Below are 26,375 nucleotides of genomic sequence, written 5' to 3'. Positions count from 1 at the left end.
CAAATCTACCTGGCCCAGTGATTTGTGAGAACAAGAAAATACTATGAATAGATGTAATCAGAAAAAAAACAGTGAATGTTGTATATTATTGCATATTAAATCAGGGAAATATTTGGTGCATTGACTTCTCCTGCCATGTTTTGTGAATTGCCTAAACTATACAGCTGTTCATATTGAAATTGACAGATCAAAATGATATTATGAAATTAGAGGAAGAAATTGTCTATTATAATATTATGTACATTTTTTGATGGATATAGCAATGCTAACCACATTAGCTTATATTAGGATAGACCATGCATCTGATGTCATGCAGTGTCGTTAAATAGCCTGGACCTAATTTCAGGATTAAAATGTATTGTTATAATGGTTAACCAATAGGAATTGGCCTACTAACCAAACAGAAAATCTGAACCAATAGCAGATCTCTACCATGCACCTTATGTGCTAGCCCCCTCCCCCACAACAGAAAACAGATTTTACAATAACAATACGATGCCAAGATACCTGCAAAACCTGTCCCCACCCCAAATAATTTCTACAAATTGAACTCATTTTGGTCATTTGGACCGACAATAACATTTCTTGTATTCATACCAGTAATATTAAATGATAAATGACGAAGACACAGGCTGAAGAATGACAAAACAGCACATTCAGTGTGAAATGGTCACATTTAATGAACAACCTCTCATTTTATATACATCTATAAAAAGAACCCAGATATAGGTTACAAGAATCTAAAGCTAATACATACATTATTAAATAATAAACTTTTTTCATGTTAAAGATACATATTGTAGTTTACAAAATATGATCTGGGGAATTAAGCAGTTATGAACGTCTGTAAAACCTAACATCCTAAATTGTACATTTTTTTGTGTAATAGTAAACAAATACATAAAGCCCAACTATATTTTTGAATAACATATTAACTTGAGATGCCTGCTAAAATGTAATTGCAAAAACAAATTTGCAAAGGCAATGAAATTGTAAGCGAAACGGCACGTCTCAGCCCAGGGCTTGTTCATAAGAGACAAACACGTCTCAAATTCATAAGTTAAAAAAAAACACAGTCCGTGACAGGCAGGTGGAATAGAATCGCTTTTTTCTTTCTTTTTTTTTTAATACCATCACGACACAAGTTGAAAAAAAAAATCAGTAAAAAATAAAACGCAATAGTTCCCCCAAGAAAACGGTTAGTTCTTTCATCTTGCTGCTAGCATTGGACACAGATTCCTGGTATTTCCGCTCTGGGGCTCATCCTCGCTACACAGGCACAGTGTTCGGGAAGCCAAGGATTATGGGGAAAAAAATTTCAAAATATGTCTTTGGTATGATGAGATAGCTGTATGTAACTGTAAAGAGTGAGAGACAAAGTGTACCATTTCTACAACCACTTGGCTAACAAAATCACAAAAAAATGATCAATATGACAAGAAAGAAAAGAAAAATGAAATTCCTTCTTCTGTGGCCGGACAAATAAGTCTTTTCAGTCGTATGTTCCCAAATCTTTTGCTTCCCCTTGATGTACACAACTGTGCCTGTGTGGGCATTTTTGCTGACATTGTTACTTTTGTCAAATATATTTGATCTTTGTTTTCTTTGCGACAAACTTGACTTAAATTATCAATGCACGATATCCATTAACATGTGCAAAATAGAAATAGAAGAGTTTCCTCAATTTCTTCCACAGGAATGAAACATAGACATCTGTATAAAACAAAACAAAAAAGTTACGTTAAAAAAAGAGAAACTCCATTCCTCGTGGAGTTTCAGATATGGAAAAGGTGTGACCATACACTGGCCAATAAGGACACTGTTTGAGTTCCCCTTAGATGATCAGTTTCTAACAGTGCATTCCTTTGTTGATGCAGCACGTCCTCTTCAAATATTCAAATTATGCTAAATTTGATTTCAACTCTTTAATAGGCATTGTACATAACATATAGTCGTGACTCACAACTTTAGTTTCAAGAAAGCACGTTTGGAAAAGTAACGAAAGAAAATTGTTTGCGATTGAAATTTAGGACCTGGTTCACTAAGACCTGTATGGCATAACACAACACAATAACACAATCAGTGATTGGTGCGAAACAAACACCACCACCAATCATCGATCACGTTATTGGTTTTGCATGTGCTAAACGGTTTTGCACCCGCTAAAAGTCTCAGTAAACCAGGCTCTCAACGTCAGACTGTTTCCACCTGTCTGTCACTCACCACATGACGGACAGAAGAACGGACGCCAGGAGCAGGTGAGATGACCACAGGAGCGCCGAGCTTCCGCCCAATGGGCTGCCCAGCTGGGGCTTTGCCGAGGGAGGGGCTGGGGAGGGTGTGGTCTCTGGAGGAGAGCGACAGAGCTACGTCAGAGCAGAGCGCTTATCCGGTTACAAACATTGAGTGCATCGCGAGCTAATAAAACCCATTAGCACGCATCATAAAAAAGCGTCAGCTCATTGGAACGCGTGGGCGCAAATCACAGGTCTCCTCATCAACTATCCATACCCTTTAAAATAATTACGCGAACATAAAAGTGTGTATGGCGCAAGCATTAATGGAGCGTGGCCAGAGCGGTGTAAATATGTATCGTGTGCTGTCTTACACTTTTCTGTGCATCAGAATAATAATTTCTGTCACGTTTCTTGAAACTCGACTAAATTTCGCACTGATGATGTGGCGATACATGTGCTATCTACTGGAGGGCGTGTTGCATCGTGCTGACGGTTTGGTATTGGTGCTAATACTGCAGGTGTGAGGCTGGGCATTCAAAGCAGCTGCATGTATGAATTAGTTTATTTATTTTTTTTTTTCCAATTATAATTTGCTTGTGTTATGATATTATTTGCATAGATTGGTGATGTGTGAAATGACTTGAGAGGAATGTGTGCGCAAATTAAATCACATTTTCGTTGGCTTCCGGTGAGACGCGTTATTGAAAAAAATATATATATATTACTCCAAGATTTATGGGGAACAGAATGGTACTGTGAAGCATTTCGCAAAGGGAAAACAAAAGTGCACTGGGAGAGTGTTGGGATATTAAACACCAACCACTGACAGTTCAAAGACTTTCACTCTGCTGACTTTTGATTTCCTTTTGCTAAATATAGACGGAAATAATATATAGAGCGGCGAGATCGGGAGTGAGCGACCAAATTCAATACCTTCCACAGAATGAAAATGATCACGTCAGCAGTTATAAGATAGCGCTTCTGAGCGCGGTCTTGAAGCTGTCCAGAGCTATTTATACAGTGAAATGCACACTACTTTCCGTGATGCGCTCAAGTCATGCACGATTGCATTCCGTCTGTTGGATTTTTGGATTCTTATCATCTTTCTCAGCCTTGTGCATAGCCGGCTGGACGCCGTTTCGCCGCCCTGGAGAGTGTTTATTTTTGGAGGAATTCCATTGTGCTGTGCACAATGTACGTTTTGTTTCATTTTAAACCCTGGAATGGCCTCAGTTTATTTTCTCAGGCCCTTTCAATAGACTCCGTTCAGAGCCCTGGATAAAGGGCATCTGCTTGCCCTTTCAAGCGCACTTGCGGCAGGAGACAGTAGAGGGCAGTGTTGAGTTACAAGTGCAAGATTTCGCTCCTTGTTTGATTACAGCGGCTTGGGTTCAGCTTAAAGTCTGAGGATTTAAAGGTGCATTGAGTTCAACACTAATGACGGCGCGAAAACTATGTGTTTGACTGGGAAACAATGAAAAAGATCTTGAATGGAGTTATTCTGGTACTTTGGTGGTGCGTAGGTAACACCAGGAGGGCCGGTCTGACGGGGAAAACGCACCTAAAATGGCCTCTGCCTCGGTGGTGGACGTGATCTGCTTGGGCTCCTCCATCCACGGAGTGGCGTGAACTGCCACGCTCCAGTCGCTCCACGTCCCGATCTCCGTGTCCTTAGCTGCCACCTGGATAATGTACTCCTTCCCCGCGTAGGCGTCGGTAATGGTGTGGGCGGTGCTGTCAGACAGTTCCACCTGAAACAACCAATCAAGAGCAGGGAAGGGGGGGGGGGGTGAGCACAATTAATGTCAGTCACAGAGGGCACACTGGAAGCGCGACGTCGAGCGCGGACGGATACGCCGTACTGCGGCCTTCGGCGACGCGAGGGTCGCCCGAGACCCGCGTGTGCTCATGGGAAACCGAGTCCTGGGACGCGCTGTGCCCGGGGAGCGCGCTCAGAAGGAGGGAAGGACTTCACACAAATCCGCGTTTCGATTCGCGTGGGGAGTGGGATGGGGGGTGGTGGGGGGGCAGGGGGGGAGTCGGGCTAATACGCCGCAGCTGAACGGAGAGTGTAAAATAAGGGACGGCGAAGATGGCCAAGGGTACATGACTCATCCGCTACATCCATCACGGCCCTGCGCCCCCCCCCACGCGCCGTCTGACATCACGGCCCGCTCAAGCGGTTACAGATGGGGGAGACGGTCCATCCGGTGCGCCACTCCTCACATCAGCGGAAACACGCAGAAAGAGGGCGGCTTGGCATTTCGGGCAGACGAAGAAACGAGTTCGCCGAGCCGACAGAAAGGAATCGGATAGTCAGCTGGGAACTCTCTTCCTTGCGGCAGCCTCCTCCGTGAGACTGAACAGCACAGAGGGAAAAAAATGTAGTCGTTTTTAAATAAATATAATAAGATTTCCATATCTTTGTTCGTTTCATGTTTCACAGCAACAACATTGTCACTTTTAATGGTTTCATGTTTCTCGTTCAGAGAGCAAAGGGTATTGTTTTTGGGTGAAGAAAAATATTGAGATTAATACAGAGTTTCATTTTTATTACTCTAAGTGAATGTTCATTTTTTCTGTGCTTCCTAGATTTGAACAACAACAGGGGGCTCATTTACACAAAAACTGTACATCACGCCACAAAACTATGCAACAGGGTTTCTGTAATAATTACTGCTTTAGTGCTTTAGTTTTATTGCTTTTTTAATATGATATAATTATTGCTTTAGTGCAGATGGAAGGCAGTCAGCAGTAACTTAAATTGATAGATGAACAACAGTTATGAGTTCCAGATTTTATTGTCTTTTTGCAACAAAATCCAGGTCACATGGGGTTTAATGTGACTTTAAAAAAATACATATAATTTTCAAAATAACTTCTTAGTACACACACAGTCAGTTGTGTTTAATTTTTAGTTTCTCTATCAAAACATGAATGGCTTGTAAAAGTACTGCTCAAGCATTGCACGTTAATTAACTCAATAAAGACAAGCTGATCCACTGAACTAGACCACCTATGGATGGGAAACCACCCAAATCCAAACTATTCAGACCATGCCATCCAGTAAATGTTTGACATGGCAATATCAAAGTCATGTTTAAACCATCATTTTAGGAGATAAACTAACCTCAATTGAAACCTTTATTGGCAAAATTTCTGCTGCTACCACTGTTTAACGAAACAATAAAATTAAAGTTCAACATTTACTAGTCAAACATCAATTTCTGCTGCTTTCAAGTACAGATTAAAGTTTGTTCATTAATTCATTATTAATATATTCCCAGACTAGTACATAAGATGGCTTTGTCATTTTTTGCAATAACAAAATAAAAAAATAAAAAATAAGAGTTGTAAATAATAGATCTTTGAAAACATGAGAGCAAGATTCAGGGACTACCGTGTAACTTTGATCTTCCACCAAATTCCCTGGATAAGCAAAGATGACACATCTCTGTGGCTGAGCGCCTTGAATATAAAACTCATCCTTGCAAAGCCTGTTTGTTTCTTGTGTAGTAATACAATTTCACCACCGATAAAGAATGTCAGTGATATGCAGAAGAATACACATGGCTCGCCTTAGACAAGCAAACATTTTCGCACCCAGATTGATTACTCGCTCCCCGTGGGGACACATGCACTTCTGGTTGAGAACCACTGACGTGCACGCGATTTGATCTCCGTCTAGAACAGGAGGGGCGTAATTCTCGTAGCTTATCTAGTCTGGGAATTCCATCTGATTCCAACCCAGTCAACTCTGCCAGAGACACGTCTTGTTATACGCACATATTTTACGACACACATGTTCCGATCCTGGAGTAATACCTTCCCCCAGCACGGCTCAGACAGCGGTCGGACCGCTCGGTGTCACACAAGCCAACGCGGCCTGTTTCAAGCACCTGCATGCAATAACACAGCCTTCTATGAGCAAGAGCCTGCTGTATACAGCCAAAATGACCTAACGTAGATGTCTGCAATGACATCACAATAATAAAAAATAAATAAAAAAACGTTTCATGTGACACAAAATTGTCTCAGAATTGATCTTTGTATTTCAGCATATGTATCCTCAAAAAAACATCAGCAAACAAGCGCTGCAGCTTGTTTGTTTTTCAATGCAAACAGAGCATCTGAAGGGAATTTGCTCCGGAGAATAGGCTCTAGCAGCCAGAGCTGGAGATGAAATCTGAGGAAGCCAATTTGTAAGGGAGCCAGACAGCAGTCTCCACTGTCTGCTGATAAGTTGACACATGGCGTGATGCTTTCTAAAAGCCCTCCTCTCCCACACCGCCCCAGCTGCGCTCTCAGCTATCTGCCCAGATCAGCACTGCACCTTTGGCCCGACCGCCGCACATATAATTCCCACCACTAGGGGGCACTGTGACGGTCTCTCTTGAATGTGTTCCGAGGAATGGCTCCAATTAATTGGTGGAGATGAAGGGGAGCGGGTGATGGGCATGGGGGGGTGCATGTCTACAAGTGGCATCTCAAACCCCATGGCCCACGATCTCAACCATCCCCCCTGCCCCCATCCTGGTACATTCGCCACTCCCCCCTCACCCCGGACCGCAATTACAAATTCCATCATCGCACCACATTCCCCCTACCCCCACTTGGTAATAGTAAGTCTACCCCCATGTCTGCAAAGGCAATTCCCCCCACCCCCACCCCCCCCCCCATATGCTCCAATCTTAAAGATATAAACAAATACAGTTTTTTTTCTTCTTCAAAGTTCAGTCAAGACAGGGAGAAACTTCGCAAACCACTTTTTTATATAAATTGCCTGGACTCCTCTTTCTTTCGGAAATAAAGTTATTGGTAAAATAAGCCATTTTCCTGCCTTCTCTTTGATTCCTGCCATTTGTGATTCCTTCCGCCAAAGCCCGTCATGATGACTGTGCTGCAATTAAGTGCTAAGACTGCTTTTTAATTTACTGAGTGAACCGCAAGACACGCCAAACTGCCACTTCCACACAACACTGCCAGTGTGGAAAAGACCAAATTAGTCCTGTTGAGTTGCACTCTTTATCTTCAAAGACAGACTCCCCACTTTGACAGGAAATGTGCGCCTTTATCTGAACACTCAAGCATTACGTTTATAGGCCTAATTTCATTAAGGGTATGCAATAACCAGCCAGCATTTTGTCATTTAGTTTTCACAGTGTCATTACTTTCTTGTTTTCATCCCGTGCGGTTAACTATTTGCATTCAAAAACATTGTTCACAAACATTGCAGTTGATTTGGATTGATACATTTTAGCTTTCTATTTTAAACCTGGAATATAATAATAATAATAATTATTATTATTATTATTATTTTTATTATTAATTTATTTATTTATATAGCACTTATGCAAATAAAAGTTACAAAGTGCTTCACACATAACATTCAAAACAATGAACAAATAAAAATTTTAAGATATTCAATAAGAAAAACAATAACAAAGTTATTGAAAAGGTTAAAAAAAAACAACAGAGTTGAACAACACTCTAACACGTTCAACTGCTCACAGAAATCTCACATTACAAAATAACTGTCATTTTTTTCCATATATTTTGTATCTCATCTGCATTTTCTTAAGAGGCAAAGTTTCTTTTAAGAAAAAGAGCACGTAGTTGGGTGAAATTGCATTTCTTCCAACATTTCTTCAGGCATTTTATACTGAGAAATATAAACTGGTAAAGGAGAAGACAAACAAACATGAATATTCAAGTAAACGAAAAACATAAATTCTAGAGTTTTACAGTAAAATGAATTTGAAATTACACTGTAAGACGACAGTGATACAAATAGGAGTGGTGTTACAGCAAGCTTTGAAGGCATTTTCATGGTCTTCAAAGACATCGTATCGACCGATTTTATAAATACATCGCATACCCCCCGAAAACCTTACTGTGAAGATTAAACAGATCTTAATCTGTCCCATTTACACTAATGTTTCGCCCAACCAGATGTGTGAACCACCAGAAAGGTTACAGCTGCAGTCAATAAAAGCCCAAATTGCCGAAACCGCAATGCGATGCGAACCATTCCGCCCCCCCACCCCCACCACCCCCCACCCCCCTTCCCATGAGCAGGCTTTCCCCAAACCAAAATGGCCAGTAAAACTTGAGCGGATTCTTAACCGCCAGTTTACGCCGCTTCATTCTAAATTTAAACGACTCTGAGGATGAGAAATCAGGCTGAGTAACTGTTTGCAGAGCCACACCACTAAACCCGGTCTCTTGGATGCTGTGTAGAGAAGCTTGGGTCCTGATATCGAGTGTATTGTGGTCAAGGCCTACAGGAAGAGGAGCCACCTCTTCATACGCTGTACACAAAAACACTTACTCAAAGGATGCATCGTGGCAACCGGATGTAATGTACTAGATCTTAGTTAATAAAAATAAAAAATAAGAGTACAAAAACTAAACATTTTTTTCGCCATGTTCCACCCAATAAAAAAAATAAAAAAACTTACCTAGATGCATAAAGCATATAATCTTCAAGGCTGTAGATAAACCCTTGCGAATATAGTTTTGTTTATGGTTTATTTTTTTAACGTATGAAATATTTATTTTTCCTTTTATTCATTGCGATTTCAATAATTCCCAGCAGGTTTGACTGTACACAGTAGTGGAGTCAGAGAATCCATCACACGCAGGAACAGAATCAACTCTCCTCTCATTCACATATCCTGTTCTATCAGGTTATACTCAGACCGAGCAGTTATGAAATATATATCACATCAGAAATGCATCTTTTCTAAATAAATTATTCATGCGGTCCTGTGAACAAAGAGCTAAGACTAAAAAAAGCTATCATCATATATCAGTACCTCAACACCTATGAATATGGCTGTCTCACCACCCACTCGTTCTTTGTGTATTTGTTTAATTAGTTCATAATTAACAATAAATAAAATATCAGTTAATTTAATGGATTTCACAGGCTAAAGCTACTGTATCAAAGGATTTTTGTGATTAATCGGTATGATTAGGGTAGGTTCTATTGTACACAGGTAAAAGCCAAAAAAGGATGCTGAGAGAATTGGCTTACCTACACCGTGTTTTACGAAAGTCAGTAAGCGCTTGAGCCTTGCAGTACTTATACACACAGAACTGAAGTGTTTAGCAGCAACTGTGCATGCAAGAGGGCCTGAATCTGCTGGTAACAGGAGCAGGTGTCGCTTCAAAATCAGGGTTACACATTTCTTATGGGAAGATTAATATCCTGACTGAGTGAAAACGAATGGAGCTGTTTTTGTCACTGTGAAACAAGTACTTCACAGAGTATGATGCCTCATATGTGTGTGTGTGTGTGTGTGTGTGTGTGGAAACTGAAGAGGTCAAATGTCAAGGATTCATCCTCAAAAACATAATATCACCTTAACACGACCGTCGCATCTGATCTATTTTTCTTCCGCGGTTCCTTAGAACATTACACCTACACCTGAACATCCTAATGAATTTCAGTTGCGCGGCATTAAAAGGGGCATTATGCATTCGCTCTTTGTTCCGGACAGCACCATTGAGAGGAGCTTAACCATACAGTGTGGGGAAAACAGGGAGTAGGGAGATTTGAACATTCTCCGGAGATTACATAAAGGAAGGGATACCGACCCCTTCTAACTCTGCCATCCCTTCAGATTTAACTATAACACCCGACCCTGACTCCAGGCTTTTGGTATGCAAATCAACGCTTTGAGGGAACTAAATTCTTTTATTCGAGACTCAAATTCTTGGGCTTCTTGCACGCTACTGTGTATCTAGGGCCGATTCAGCGAACGTCCCCTTTCCAAAAGCTGCTGGACAGCTTCTCTGGGTTCAGCGGGAACCCGAAAGTTTTTTTTCTTCCCCTCTCGCACACAAACACAATGTTCGGCTGACCCCGTAACCCCAACAGACCCCTGATGTAGTCTCAGGAGCCGTTGTTTACAGTAAAATAATTCTGACACACCGACCGTGCATGACTATCTTTAATTGGCTCTGTACCGTCAAATTTGGGAGGAAGTTTAAAAAAAAAAAAAAAACATCGCCCTCTCTCTCTCTCTGAAGTGCTGTTAAACCTCGCTGGGAATGTAAATATGTTCAGCACGCTGGGGGAGCGCGCGGCGCTACCGTCACGGAGAGAAAAGCAATTAAACGACACCAGCGCTTCCACGGCTAACTTTCCGCTGATGGGATGAAAGTGCCTGGGCAGAACGGGGCCTGTCCGTCAAGCTAATGAGAGCCCGTCCCACACAGGCGCCCAACACGCGCCTAAATCAAGCCCTGCCGCCGAGCTCACCGCCGCGGCCCCGGCCCGAAACGTTTAACGGGTGCCCGCCCACCGCGATCCCGTTAGCAAAACCCTCACCCCCCCCCTCCGCACCTTAATTCCTACGGTCAGGCAATTACTGCGTTTCGCCCGGGCGGCTAGCGAGTCACAGCCTCAGCACGCTGTTCTTAATCCGCCCTTCAGTCATTACCGCGGAATCCGCGCGAGCGCGCGGCTAGCAGCCGTACGGTACGTCGAAACGAGAAGAATCGCTCGTTTTATTCTGCGGCGTGTCGCCGATCTTGCGGACCTTCACGTTTCGTACAGAGGAACGCCGAGCCCGTCCCGCGTGGGGCGGTGGAGCTAAACCGTAGGAGGGCAACGGTTCACACGGTGCCCCACCTTAAGTCTTCGGTCACGGTTCAGAATATACTGTATAATAAAAGACCCAAAAACCGCACGAGGACCTGAAACACCAGCACCCATTTTCATTCACGTACGGTCTTCTCATGCAGCATCTTGAACGTATTTTCCTTCACTGAAATAATTTACCGTTTTTGAATTGAACTTGTCTAAACCCCTGCAGAATGGAAAAACTGGGAAATGAATCTCGATGTCACCAAAGTTTCATTATACATGTCACTGTAAGAGTAAAGATTTGGCTTTCCAGCATCCAAAATGGTGACATACATGTTATCGTAGTGAAACAGGACTGAAACAAAGTGCTGACTTTTTTTTACTGTTAACTGCAAAATGTTTACTTCCATAACATAATTTACGTATTGTTACACATGAGCCTGCAAGAATACAGCCCAGAATTATATTTCCTAGCCCCACAATGACATCTGTTCAGGGAATTCTAATTAATGCATTTTTAAAACATTGTGCTGCAATATTCCAGTTGAATCTGTTAAGAGGATTGTCTTTTCAAAGAAACAAAAAATCTGTGTTTGAAATAACAGCCACCCAAGTCTATGTGACTCAGTTAGATCTCACCATTAGTGTGGTAACAAGACCGTAATGATGTGCACATGTCATGTTCTATATGCATATGGGTTTTGGAGATGCGCACATTATTGCGCAAATGCGATTCGTTAAGTATACTGGTTAATTAACAACAGCCTGCACAATTAATTAGTGCTACAACAACAAAAAACATCAAGAACTTTAAAAAAGCTTCAATCAATCAATTCAGCACAAAGTCGGTTGCTTACTGAGCCATTCCAGCAAAACAGAGGCATCTTCAACAAATCAGAAAACCAGCTGAGAATATTTCAAACAAACAAGAGGTTTGCTCTTCCATCCGGACTGAAAAACAAATCGCAAAACATTGCCAGCTCAGACCTTTCTCCCCGCCAGTGACTAATCCACTTACTGCTCCACAGGTGATCACAGACACCTGTTTGTGAAGATTGCCGTGGATACCAACATCAAGCACAGCTTGCTTCTATAATAATGCGCCTTCTCGTCTCATCATGTGTCCATCTTGCGAATCGAGATGATCAAATTGATTCATAATCAGAAAGAATGGATTTTGTGCATGACTGAATTCTACAGCTGACTGCATTCATATTTCACCAGATGAGGGGTCACATCCATCATAGATATTAGCATTTTTCCAGTACTTTTCTCTTTGTGGAGCACACAATGCTTTAGTTAAGTCTCTGTTTTTTTCATAGGACTGTCTCTTCCACGATTCCAACTCAAATCAGCTTTATATTATCCATGACATGCCATATTAAGAACGAGTGTATAATTTTGTTTTTTTTTTAATTACTTATGCAATAAGATTTTTATTTATATAATAAACAGGGCTACTGTGAGCTATAAAGCTCATTGTTTGCAAGTCATTTTTTGGCACAAAATATTTGGTCTCCAATGATGGTCTCCAGTGACCAATGATGTTTGGTACTGAAATGAATTTGTAAACTGCTCTTTTATCTGCTCTTCTAACACAATCATATTGCAAAACTTGATGATAAGTGACATCAAGAGTAAACAAGAAAGATGCATATATTTTTCTCACTGTAAAACTTTTTTTCCATTACTGATCAAGGGCAGTAGTATATTAGACTAATTTCCGTGACTTTTCCATTATGCAAAAGGACTGCTTTTTATTAATTATGACCAGAACCAATGCATTTCAATTGAATGTGCAATTTGTCATTTAACATTAATAATTTCATGAGCTAGACATAGCTGGTTGCAGATACAATTCAGATACAAAAAAAGTTAGGAGAAGCTGCAATAACAATGCATTATTAATGAATCAGCCCTTAGATCTTATGATAAAAGGCTGTAAGGAGCCTCTGTCTTCTCAGTGACCTCTCCTATTTTTTACATTTTCTGCTAACCATTTGAGTTTCTTTAGCCATGTGTGTATATTAAGCACTGTTGACTTTCTAACATTGCATCCTTTTGCAGTACTGCTGACACATGCTCCTTATCTAATTTCGATATTAAATCTCTACCTAGATACAGAGTGGCATGGGTATTAAAATCATGTGGCATAAGGAATAAAAATAACCTGTAGTAGACAACTGTTTAGAAAAGCAATACTATCCGTCCTCTTCTCTCAGAAGCATTACAAACAGTGAGTCATAAAGAAAGAGTATATGTGCATCAATAACAGAGAGCCTGAAAGCTACTGACCAGAAAAAGAGCAGCAGGTAAAAGGATACGGAGACCGAACTGCAAGGTCAAAGCAAATTAGGGATGGTTCTTATTGTGCCACTAAGGACACCGTATCAGCAAAGGAACATTGGAAGGTGAGCAGCGGTCAGCTAATGAGCAGGTGGCTGCAGTCTACCCAGCTCAATGTAAACTGCTTCTATAGCACCGTAAAAGAACTAGTGTGCTTAATAGAGCGTTGAAAAACCACAATCACACGCAAACGTTTTATTGTACATGAGCAAGTATGTGGGTATTACTGCACGTAGGTATTGCAATATACAACTCTCAGAAACTTGTGCCCCTCAAAAACTTGATTTTAGATAGACTTGGGCAAGGGTAGTTATAGATGGGGTGGTGCATTTTCAGTATTTCATCAATCAAAAATGACACTTGTTTCAGTTTAATGACCACATTTTTGCATTCATGATAACATATTGATCATGCTACATCCAGGTTCATAATATGTTTGGTTATGAACAGTGCTTGGATTAGCCAGTACTTAACTCTGAGGTCTTACTGCACAAAAAAAAGAAATTTGTCACCTTTCTGTGTAGGTGTTTTGCTTATGAAGAAAATCCTTTGGTTGGTATTCATCTTGCATCAAAAAACGAAGCTAGCATTGACAACTAAACCGCCTCGCTATTAATTTGAAATTTCCAATGCGGTCCGACGTGATGCCAGTTTAATCTGGCTAAACGGCTGAATAAAGACGGAAATATTTAGTGTGGAAAAAAGCATACGGGGAACTGATAGGGTTGTTTGATTCATAATTTCCAACCTGAATGTTAGGTTTCACACGAACCTGTTCAAAGCAGTGATAAGACTCTGACAGGGTGAACAAGAGTCAAGAATGAATTCATTCACTGATTTGGTGCTATTACACCCACTTAAACCCCCCTGAAAGGCAAAAAAGATTATTATGACAGTGTGCTGCCACAATATGTAGCAAGAGTCTGATTGAAAGTGGAAAACAAGTTTATATGACATCCTAAGATCAAAACAAAGATACAAAAGTTAGGCATCATTGCAAGAATGCCTGTACATAATAATTCAAAATGAATTTTCTGAAATCGTCACATTTTTCTACAGCTCCAGATACTGAATTTGACTTTAGGAAAATGTAGTACTATGCTATATTGTATAATATATTTAAGTAGCTAGTATACTTCAACAAACAGCATTAAAGGGCAATGCTGTGTGTGTCTATGCTATGTGCGCAAATGTGCTTCATTTTGTAATTTCGACACAATGACCAACAAACAAAACATCTATATACTCTTTTTAAATAATATTATAATAATTAAATATTCCATCATGCAAATTACAATGCAAGCTACACTGGAGCATTTTGAAACCTTTTTGTTTTGATTCCTAAGGCCATTTTTGGCACCCTAGTAAATCACTATTTTGTCAATTCAAAAAAATGTAAATAAAATTAAAAAATAAATAAAACGTTTTAAATATTTTATAAGAATTCAGTTAAAATATAATTAAATAAGAGTGAGTATGAAATGGTGATGAAAATGAGGCTTTAAATCATCCACAATATTGTATAAGATCTTATGAGGCTAGATCAATTTTGGCAAAGCAGTCCCTTGCAATATGTACTTAAGGTCTTACGGTGCTCATGTTTTGTTGCTTTTAATGAGAGATTCTCTGGCTCTTACGTCATGCTTCAAGCGAATTGTTACCATGAAACAATACGATTCTTAAATTAACATGTAGTGTCATGGTTTTGTTCGAAAACGAGAGACATCTAATGGATAATTAATAATCTTTTGCCTTTTGATCAATACACACTCATGAATTTCCTTTTAAATGGTAATCGGGGAAGGAAATCTGAATTTTAAAGAAACACGTTTATAATAAGCATGCCTCATTAAATGATTGTTGTTTATTAGAAAATGCATTCAGTGGGATGGGGTAAAGTAGAGTGAATTAATGCAACAGGATGCAACAGGGAAAAAGTGTGTGCATGTGTGCACAAATGTGTGTGCGTGTGTGTGCATAACCCTATCTCTATAGCAGATGCACAACAAAATACATTTGCCCCTCTGGTTTACATGAATGCCAGAGAGAGTATTTATTTCCCAAACACCTGTATTATAGTGCATATGTTCCCTTATGTGTGTGTATGTGTGTGTGTGCATGCATGTGTGTGTGTGTGTGCGTGCATGTGTGTGTCTGTGAGTAAGGAGGAGACAGAGAGAGAGAGAGAGAAAGAGAGAGAGAGATGGTGGGTGCAAATTTCAAATGCATTGTTTGTGTGTGTGAGTGTGTGTGTGTGCACGCATAATGTTTGCCTATCTATTAGGGAGCAGGGGGATGGGAGGGAGTCTAGACTTTCATGAGCTAAATATCAGGGTAGACAGCTGAATAACCTTTTTTTCCCTCTAATTTCCTTTGCCATGCTAATGGTACTGCAGTACTGGGACTATTGATTAATCTAAGTGCTGGTTGGAGGAACAGAGTGACTTCTGGCAGATGCACAAAAGCCTATTAAACACATCGGAGGTAAAGGGAGGAGGGGGGGTTGCAGCATGTCAAGGAAAAGAAAATGAAAGGAAGAATGAATAAATGAATGAAAAAGAAAAACATCTAAGGAAAAGCTCTTTGTGTCTGTTTGGCTGAGAAGATGCAAGTGAATGGAATGCAGTTTTTATTTTTTATTTTGAGGGGTGTTGTATACACACACAGCAGATCCTGGGCAAATATGTATTTTCAATACTTTAACTCTTTAAATGCTGTTAAGATTTAAAACTTCTGCGGATGTTCAGAGAAATATGTCACCAAACCAAAGTGTATCATCATGGGAAATAATTCTGTTAATAAAAATGGTGAAAAAATTCATTCATTTTTTTGTGGGACCAGTTCTTTTGGATTTGTTAGTAATTAGCAGGAAATTCATTTGCATTTATAGGGTTTAAGTATGAAAGCATTAAGGTTTTACATTTAAATTATATATTCAGTGATCTGATGTTTTAGAGCTAATGTGCTCAGCCTCACACTCAGGGTGGGATAGCATTCATGCAGCCAATCATTTCTCAAAGAGAGGGGACTCCATTAATTAGGGAACTTGCCGCTACTCACGGCTCTGTATGGGGGAACTCTGGGCCCGATTGTGACTCCGGGAACTCTTTACGCACTCCCAGCTACACGCGACGCGCGCACATCTGGCGCAACGCGCTTCCTCGCTCGAGCTACGCGGTCGCTCCGCTGCCCGATGGGTGGTCCGCGCTCAACCGCACTGAATATATAATTAAATTAGTTCATCCCCACCCACGCCCACAGACGCAAAGTGTGCCTTCGACTCACAGCTCCAATTCCGTCGGCTTCTCCTTTTTAAAAAAACGATTTCTCGCCGCTACAAAGCACGGGCGACTTTAATTATGAAAACGCACGGCAGCGTGTGTACGTTTAAAGTTGTTTCGTTCCCACCGTGCACCGTGGGAAACACGACAGTCTCAGGCACACACTCAGATATATGTCTCACAAGCTCAATTTACATTTGGGCATTCAGGATACGGAGACTAAACTAAAATAAGAACGGAACGGAATTGGAATTGGAATTGGTCATTATTTCCAGCACTGCATCTTTATTTTGAAATGGGCCACTGGCGTCACGTTGTTACAGGCCTTAAATTAAATTGAAATTAAACAAAATAATCAAACTGGCTGGCAGGACATCGTTAGAACATTCAGTCATCGCTATGTCGACCTTTCCTTTTCTGAATGATTCATGCTGTTGTGTAGTTTCATTGTTTGCTGTCCCTTCTTAATATTGAATAGCATTCGTTTCCCACATGCTTTCCTTTCTACATTTGTGATAATACAGAGCTTGATATTGATAAGGTGAAATTGCAAATTGTACTTCCAGTTGCATAGACATTCGTTTTGAGGTTTTCGTTCAATAAAAAAGAAACATGAAACATTTGTATATACACGTAGAGTATAACTATATGAGGATACATTTTTTCCATATTTCATACAGTACATATTTGGTTTTTCACAATGATACATTTGTTTTTTCATGTATTCATTTGTACATTTTTTTCATTACTTTGCCAGAACGGTAGAAAGTCATATTGGAATAGTAAAAATGTTTTCCTAATGTTATGCTTTAGAGATGTAAACAATGAGCCTGAATTCTTGTGTTAGAAATATGAGACCCAAACAAACACTCTTTGCTTTCAAGGGTGGCCATTACCACTTAACTAGTGAGACATGACCCATGATGTCAAGTGATGAAAACAAATTTAAGTTGTCTAGAACCTCTGACTTTCAAAGCCACGTCTCTGTACTCTGCTGTGCGAAACAGTAATTTTATTGTGATCTGGTGCCAAATGAATCCAGCAAGGTTTTTTTTTTTTTTTGCTTGATGCCCTTGCAAATGTCCTAAAAACAACATAAAGCGTAATTGATTGAATTCTGTCCCATTTCTCACTGCTATAAGCACAGCTTAAAGGTGGAACTTGAAAGAAAAAAAGCATCGCTTGAAAGGATAAAAGAGCATAAAAATGGCCTGTCATATTTTCTGACAGGGCGCGTGACAAACGCGATGTGGTGCTGAAGAAGAGCAGGCGCCACACGGCTGTTTTCAGCCATTTCTTCTCCTTTTCTCCTGCTTTTTATCTACATTTTTCATTCTGAGTGAGACAGCGCTGGCTGCTCCTGTGTCGTCACTCCCATTGCCAAACAAGTGACGGCTTGGCTTTGAATGAAGTTCTAAACGTCTCCCCGTTATTTCAGTTTCTCAAAGGTTGGAGAAACAGACGATTCTGACGATCGACGCCGTATTTCGAACCTCTACGACGCTCAAAATATTGCCAGGAAATTGGTCTTTTGTCCTCATCACAGCTTTAAAGCAAATGAAAGGGAGAGAAGACTGTAAACCGAATGGATCTGAATCCGTTTTTTAAAACGTTTTGTACCACTTCTACTACCCCAATAACACTGAATAATTTCAAAAGTAAAGGATACACACCAACACACGGCGTTTTTTACCCGCAATTATTCATTTTTTTGATCTGTAAAATGCCGACGGCACTAACAACACCACAAACACAGTTCAGAATAAGAAATCTTCCGCCTGGGCGTAGCTGGCTGTGATGCCTTTATAGAGCAGCAGTGAGAGAGAGCGTGAGAGTGGATGTGGATGTTTCTGCCACCTGCGTGGAACAAAATGGATGTCGATGGCTGTTTGCTGCAGCTGGATACTGTATCGAAGTTTAAAATCACCTTTGTTAAATCAATCCCATGTGGCCACCGTGTTCCATATCTGCAAGAGGCCCATGGAGTGCACTTTTTGTCTGCAAGAAAAGCACCCCTCCCCCCCTTTTACCTGCCCAATTTTCATAGTGAGCTATTAGATGTGGGTGAGCGGCACAACCCTGAAATGCCATCTGGAACAACCGGGCGTGCCGGAGTCCACACGGTGACACGGGAGCAAAGGATTCCACAACCTTTTTAAAACCATCGGTCTTTAGCGGTTTCGATAGCACGCGCCGCAGAACACGCGCGCGGCGCGAGCAAACCGCCGGGAGGGCCAGGCCATAAATCTACGCATCCTCCCCCGCTCCGCGGCGTGACAGAGCCGGCGCGAGCCCCAGCGCCCTCGATGGCTCGGTCACATCGATGGCCGCTTTCCGAAATCTGCCTCGTCCCTTTCCTCCATTCGTCAGAGAGCGGGCGACGGGAGTCGCGTCGCTCTGCACAAACGAAGGGGGAAACGGAGTGACTTAACACCTGACAATAACCACAGGCACGGCTGAAGTATTTCCTTCACACCAACAACGTTTGGGGCATCTCAGTTTTACCGCTGCTACGCTCGTATTATGAAAAGTCATCTTCTCCCACGCGCACAGGTTGAGACTTGCATTCTCCCACACGAATCTATCCAAACACTAACTGCTGCTGTGTCCAGCATAGTGTGAGGTGCTGCCATGGTGATAAAAGCCCCCCGCAGTACACTGGGGTGCCAAACATCATGTAAAACAAATACACACCTGCTACCTCGAAGATGGTGGGCTCCCTTATACCATACTAATACCAAATCATACCTTTTCTCAGACACCACAATACAACACAATGAACAAGGGACCAGTAACCAGGAAATTCTTCTCTTTTTTTGGGGGGGGGGTGGTTCTTGGTGATTAATTTATGCATATTGTATACATATCTCTGAAATGTTCGCAGGGGGGGGGTCCGGTCTGACCCCAAAACCCCTTTGGCTATGTCTCTGCAATGGACAATACTTCTATAGAGCATAGTTGTGACCATGCACCGTACACTATAAATTAGCTGCATGTTATTTACAGCACTTCTGTATCCTAGCAAAGAAGACATAATCATACGTTTTATAGGCCATCTGAGGTTCCGCCTAACCCGCAGACTAAAAATCTATGGCTCACAATGCATTCCGCAGCTCGAGTCAGGCCCACTTATGCTTTATGAAATGGCCGGGGACTCGTATAATTCAGTTTTACGGGTGATCGCCAATTCAAATGGGCCTTAACTTGTCCCTTTTGTGCACTGGCTACCACTGGGTACGTTTATTTCGAAGACAGAAGGATCTTCCAAGATCTCCAAGGAACATTCTTTGTGGTATTTTTTTTCCCCCTCCATGCTGGAAATACGGTTTGGTGGTGGCCTGGGGCAAAAACTGCCCTTTCTGTTGGAATATAGCCGAGCAACTGCCCCCCTAAGGCAACAAAGGGGCAATACATCTGGTTCTCTTAAAATAGTCTGGTGGTGATAATCGTTGGCAGCACATGGTATTTACAGTTACGTGTAATAAGTGTAATGCGGTATACATCTCAGAAGCACAGCTTGTCGAACCGTTGCGATACAAAAACTGTCATCATGGGCTGTCTTCCGATCCTTGCCTATTGGCTCAACTTCACAGAAAAGTGTATAAGGTGAAATACAAAAAAGAAAACTGTAACCATAAGTGTTCTAAAAGTACAGGGTTCAGGCGGATACACAATGTTGTGGGGTGTACTTTCTGACAAGGTTTGGGTTCACTCATACCCCTACAATGAAAAGTTGATGTCAATCATTACTTAATGAAATATGCATGTCAAAGTTAGTTTTTTCCAACAGAGAGGGGTGTCTTTCAAGATGACAATGATCCAGAGCACAGGAAGTCAGCCGATGGTTTAATAATAAAGATACTGAAATGATTCATATGTCGTGGCCTTGGTCTCCAGATATGAACAAAATCAAGCATTCATGGGAAATTGAGTGAGAGACAGAGTTTTACATTTTCAAAAACTGAGTGGAAACTGACTGACTTCTCTTGTGAGTGATGTTGCATTACTTTAATAATAACAATAATAATATGAATAATAAATTGTTATGCATGTTTGATGGCCATTACTGTGTGAACTGAGAAATGTAAAGGCAGCTCTTGTTCACCTACTTTTCCAACCATTTAAATATTATCCAAGCGAGGTTTAATTGAGCCTAATCACCCATGTCAGAGCGAAGTCTTATGTGCCTATTTGAATACACAAGTCTTAATTCCAGCTTCCAGTATTGTGTCCTTAATTGATTAATCCAGGATCAAGGATGTGCATAAGGCACGGTGGAAGCTTAGGCTGCGACACCAATATAAAACATACTGTAGGAAAACTGGAAGCAAGCTTTCACACACATTATTTGGCCCAACACACGAATTGCGCGTGAATTCCCAAGGCTTCAAGGTCACCTCCCATCCAAACTGGCACTACGCACTAAAAGAAGAGATATTTCTGTTTTACGGCATACTGTGATATGCTTATGGGATGAGTGATGATTTTTTTTTGGGGGGGGGGGTTGGGGGGGTAATTATTTTGGAGAATGAACGACAAAATGAAGCAGTAACATTGGCAAGGACGCAATGTAACAATATCAATAAATTTTTGGAATACTAGTTTGCCAAGTGTAATTAATTACGGATAGTTATATATGCAGCATAATTCCGGTTTGATTCATATTATCCAGACTGAAGAGGAATTTGAGATTAAAGGGAAAGGGAAAAGGGACATTTTACCCAAAAAATGTTATGTTCAAACATTTTCAGAAACATGCAATATATATTAGTAAGCTTCTGGTTTTTAGAAAATGTGTCATTGTTATCACCAGGCTTCGTTAGGAAGTGTTTGGTAGAGCAGAGTGCCAAATTAGAAAATATTTGTCTTCTGAGACTGAGACATGGACAAGTGAATAAGTAACATTAAAGTCAAGCAATAAGCCAAATCCAATATCCCGATACCTCATGAAGTTCCTGTGGAAGACCACCGGTTTAGCATGTTATTTCTCTTCTGTCTTCCGTCATGTTAGTCACTGGATTTGCTAGCCACCAATGGAATGTAAAGGGAACATAACCAACAAAATACAACGCATTTTGTCCAGAAAAAAAATTGTTTTTTTAAAATGTGTACTAGAAACATTCCACACTACCCTCTGGTCTGAAACTCCTCCTATATGTGTTCATTTTTATATGAAACAAAATGTGCCGGCTGCAATAAGCCAAAGATGTGACAGGTGACATCTGAGGCATCCAGGTATAAACATATGATTTAATTTCTGACGCACTGAAAAGCCGTCGGAGACTGAAAGCGGGGACAAATTGCATTTCTCTCGACAGGTGCTATTGGAAATGTGTCACATTTAAGCAAATGCGCTCGAGCCAGATCCCTGTCTTTTTAACGGCTGCAGCGAGGGTTTGATGAATGCCCTTTGGTTTTTTTTTTTTTTGGTTTTTTTGCCCCTGGCTCATTCCCCCCCACACCGTGGGGCAGCCTATGGGCATGTCTCAAGAAGACGTTCATCATCTTTACACCGTGTTACGTCAGGCATGGCGAAGCAGCATATTAATGGGCTCGCCTTCGGAGAAAAATGCAAGCAGTTTACTGTATTCGATAATAGCCGGGATTTGTTTACTGCGATTGCCATAGAAACACAGAAAATCGCCGCTTGGCAGTCAGAGAAAATGGGTAGGCCGTGGGAATTAAATACGAAATTGCAGAGGCAGAAGTTTGTAATGCGTCCACTTGCGAACTCTTTATTTTGTTGGGCCAGGGTCATGGCATTTGAATTGTTTCATCATCATTAATAAACACAACTGAGCATTATGCATTTAGAAAATGTAGACAAAAGTTCAGGGTAGACAAAAAAAAAAAAGTATCGTTATTTGGATTCAGCCAATAGAAGAAACCATCATAGGGCAATAAATATGACCACTCCTATTTTTATATAGCACTCTTTAAGGTGTCTATTGTTGCTGAACAGTTAAAAAATGACCAAAATACAAAGTGAACCCACAGAGCTCACCATTATCTGACACAGTGACAGCCAATCACATGAAGTTCACATAAACGGGGCGGAGCCATACACATCAGTTTCATGAGTAAGCTCATTTTAACTTTTGAACCTCACACACTCCTAAAGTTTGTTGATAGCTGAGCCCACCAAACTGTATTTTGAGAAGAGAAAAAGGAACACCGCCAGTTAAATATAAATTAACAATAAACGTTTCCTACAGTGCACTCGATACACAGTTTACCTCAACTGCTCTCTGCAATACATTTTTAGAAGTTAATTGAATGGGAGGCTGTACTCTCTGATGGAACAGGGACATTTAAAAAAGACTGCAATACAATTTGAAAAGAAATGGGCTTAAATTAAATTATTTCCCATGGCGTGCTTGTCTTAAAATAAATGCGTTGTGGATGAAAGTAATTTCTTACAGGTTAAATGTTTTTTAAATGCCGTGCGTCACTCTCGGCAGTATTTTATTTTTATTTCAACATTTCTTTGTCAACCTCAAAGCACCGAGCACTGAGAATATCTTTTTTTTATAGAGATCGCCAGCTTTCACAACTTCTCTCAGGAACGGCCGGCTTCTCCTGAAGTGTTCCCCGCTCCAACGAGGCCCAGGAAACATAGAACGGATCGGCCAATGACGTGATTCTCATCGATTCTTCTGCAGGTTGAACAATGTCTTTCGTGTTCTGGAATGGGGGAAGTAAACTGGCTGTATTTTTGCTCTGTGTGGTGCAAGCTCACCTCCCTGTGGCTTCATCATCAGGATTGCTTTTTATATCGATCTGTGATTTAAACACTGCAAATGTCAGTCCTCCATCTTTTAAAAGTAATGACAATGTTCTGGCGTAATCCACCGATCACCAGTATTAAGAGCAATACTGGTAAATCAGTCATTATTCACAAGTGTGTTACAAAGTAGACTCCAGAGTGAAGCGACGAGAAAGAATTACATTTTAAAAGGGAAGTACTTGTCAAAGTAAACGCGCTCACGACTACAGTTAACAAATCAATGAACAGCACATTTTCAAAACAGGAAAACAAAATGGCGTGATCTATATTCTTGCATTTCCTTTTTTTATGACTGTAATTGCTTTAAAAAGTAAAATCTGCGTCCATCAAACGCCGCCGCACAGCGAATTCCTTAGCCGAGATGGTCTTTGAGAATTCAGACAAGTTGTTATGGTCTGGCTCATTAATCACCTCCTGCCGGCTTCCTGCTGCAGTTCTCATGCAGTCAGTCATTAATCCATTAGAGACACCAGATACACTTTTAGCCACAGATATGAAAATAAGAAGATAAAACGAGAAGGCAAGCGAAGTTTAAGTTTGACGATTCTCCGTTCGCGAGCGGCGACGCAATCGAGGATGGGGGGGGGGGGGGAGTGGCGGGCCCAAGCCGGGGTCTGAAGAAACGGCCGTGCCGAAAGAGCGTGGGGCGGGCTGTCGAAGAGCCGTCGCCACGCTGCCGTGCCGCGCCACGCCGGTGGGCTCGCCCTGCCCAAACGGACCGAAACAACCAACAGGGGGCAGCTCCACGCAGTAAGTGAAACTCAGCCGGGCACAGCGCGCATCAGACGCGGGCGTCGAGGGTCGTATCCGTTTCTGGGTTTCATGCCAACTTCTGCCCTTAATTACTTAATTAGTAATTACTTTAAAAACGTTAGGCATTTAGCTGCATTTCTTGACAAGCGCGTGGATGACAGCTGAAGTCTGTCCCTACATGAAAATTACTGTGATCCAATGGATGACTGAACCAGTGTTGGTCTATTCAGCCAGTTAGCTGAATTAGCCTGGGTAATTGGTGGAAACAAAAACCTGCATACACACTGGCCATCCAAGACCGGAACTCCCCCCCCGCCCCACCTTTCCCTCTCCACCCCCTGGTGTAGATCAATAGTGATGCACTCTACTTTCAGCAAAGCCGCCCCTGCAGTCTGTGTCTCGCAACCCCACTGGGTGACTCACAATTGAAGTTCTAAAAGTGGCACAAACAACTGGTCAACAATAAGGGCCTTATTTCGACGGGGAAGATGAGACAGCAGAAGGCGCAGGTGTAAATATCTGATGAAAACACAGTTAATTTGATGAGGTGCAAGCACAAAGAACGATAGCTGACCCAAGGCTGGGATTGTCATCCTATTAAGTAGTATACTGTATATAAGCTTGTCTACAGACAAGGATAAATATGCTGCTTAATACAAGAATTCTGAGGGTTACGATATTAGAAAAATAGTTATTGAATATATTGTCTAGGCATCTATACCCAGACACGATATTACATATAAATAGAATGATAAACACTCATGATATATTTGTTACCCAACTTTTTATGCTATATATGGTAAATATATGAGTTGACATGAACACATTGGACAGATTAACAATCAAATGTCTGCTGTAATAATGTGATATTTTGATATATTCCCCCATTTTAAAAGACTCAGTCATTCAATCATGTGACTGTAATTTTGCGGTAATGGTAGGCATGGAAACATATACTATGTCAACAGAGCAACAGTCTAATAACAGTGTTATAGTCTTGTGGAGAAGGCCAACCGGTTCAAGTGAAAATCCAAGATGTTTTCAAAATATTGGGACAAAAACGAACAGTTCTATTATCCTTACAAATATTTGACTCTTTTAAAGTAGCATGAAATTCAAGCCAGCTGTAATAAACCGAAGAAGTCACAGATGATTACTTGACTTAAGACACTGTGGGAATCATTTGCATATGCGTAATATTCTATTTCCAAAAACAAAATATGAAAGCCATACAAAACTTTCTAGATAGCAAACTTAACAGAACGGCAGGTGCCATAAATGAATATTTTAACAGTTCATTTTTGAAAATGAGGTCTATGAATTACACATGATGTTGATGAGGTAGCAGGAAAGACTAAATTATGATTCTAAAGCTTGGGATCGTTGACTCATTGATTAGACATGTAACAATATTGACATTTAGAAATCCTAACTAGTACAGTATAGCTTATTATGGCACTGCAAATTAATAATGTGCGCTTTGACGATGTGTCAAAACATGTATAACATCCAGTAAATATTGAAAATCCCTGATAAAAGAACATTTTTCCTTTTTTTCCATGTTGCTGAACTCTATGGAGCACCTTTGACACCTGTCTAGACCATCTTTACCAATTTTTACCTCTCTACAATCTTCAGATAATGACATGAAGCGAATCGGGTTCTTTCTACCGGTGATTTATAGTGTAAAAATTGATTTGAGGGTTAAATATTTAATCTGCGTCTCACTAATGCAGTGAATGAACTGAAGCGGCTGCTTGTAATACGCTCCTTGATCTTATGATATTTGCGAGACTAATTCCCCCCTGAACATGACAGCAGTTGCGCAGTGGCCATATTGACTTTTCTGAGGGGCCCTAGCAAAAAAAAATATCCCATGATCTTTATGCTGTCAGGGCCCGAAATCAGTCCTTTATATGCCAATTAATGAAAGGTTGACGATTATAACCCGTGTCAGGCCAATGAAGACTTCCAAGCCAATTATAAGGCGAGCGCGCATCGCTTGGAGCATCTATATAAATTGATTTCTCATCAGTCAGATTAGCGGCCCGAGCGGCGTGACTTTTAACACGGCCGGCTTCAACCTCGGCTCTGCTGCGACTCCCTCCAGTGGAACGAATCGCCAGGAGGTAGGCTTAACCAGGCTAGCGGGCGCGTCGAAGTTCACGGCTAGCGCGTGCTTTAAAGTTAATGAATGTGACTGTACGGTAGAAGCGTCGAGGTCTCGTCGTTTAATCCCCTCTGTGTCCGTTACGGAATTCAGAGACAGTGGCATCGGGTTTTGCGGGGTATGTGCGTGATGGTCAGTGCCGTCCCAAGTTTTGGGGAATACTGTATTTCCGGGACTAAAAACACAACTGGACAATCAAAGTTTT

At 41.1% G+C, this 26,375-nt stretch overlaps 1 protein-coding gene across 4 annotated transcripts in view; it reads right to left on the bottom strand.

Moving 5' to 3' along the window:
• Positions 1-655: 655 nt before the first annotated feature.
• The window catches only part of cntfr (ciliary neurotrophic factor receptor), a 185,078-nt gene continuing 159,358 nt past the window's right edge, over positions 656-26,375 (bottom strand). For 3 of the 4 annotated variants that reach the window (XM_064308253.1, XM_064308252.1, XM_064308250.1), the window contains exons 7-8: positions 3,799-3,988; positions 656-2,347 (exon numbers count right to left, since the gene is read on the bottom strand). In XM_064308253.1, coding sequence (XP_064164323.1) covers positions 2,220-2,347; positions 3,799-3,988 — 318 coding nt within the window. In that variant the 3' untranslated portion in view covers positions 656-2,219. The remainder of the gene's footprint in view (positions 2,348-3,798; positions 3,989-26,375) is intronic. The other variant, XM_064308251.1, reaches the window with a different exon arrangement.

This window comes from Anguilla rostrata, chromosome 14 (genome assembly GCF_018555375.3).
Source record: "Anguilla rostrata isolate EN2019 chromosome 14, ASM1855537v3, whole genome shotgun sequence".
Lineage (NCBI taxonomy): Eukaryota > Metazoa > Chordata > Actinopteri > Anguilliformes > Anguillidae > Anguilla > Anguilla rostrata.
The sequence above is the reverse complement of the archived record's forward strand: the minus strand, read 5'-3'. Positions and strand labels throughout refer to the sequence as shown.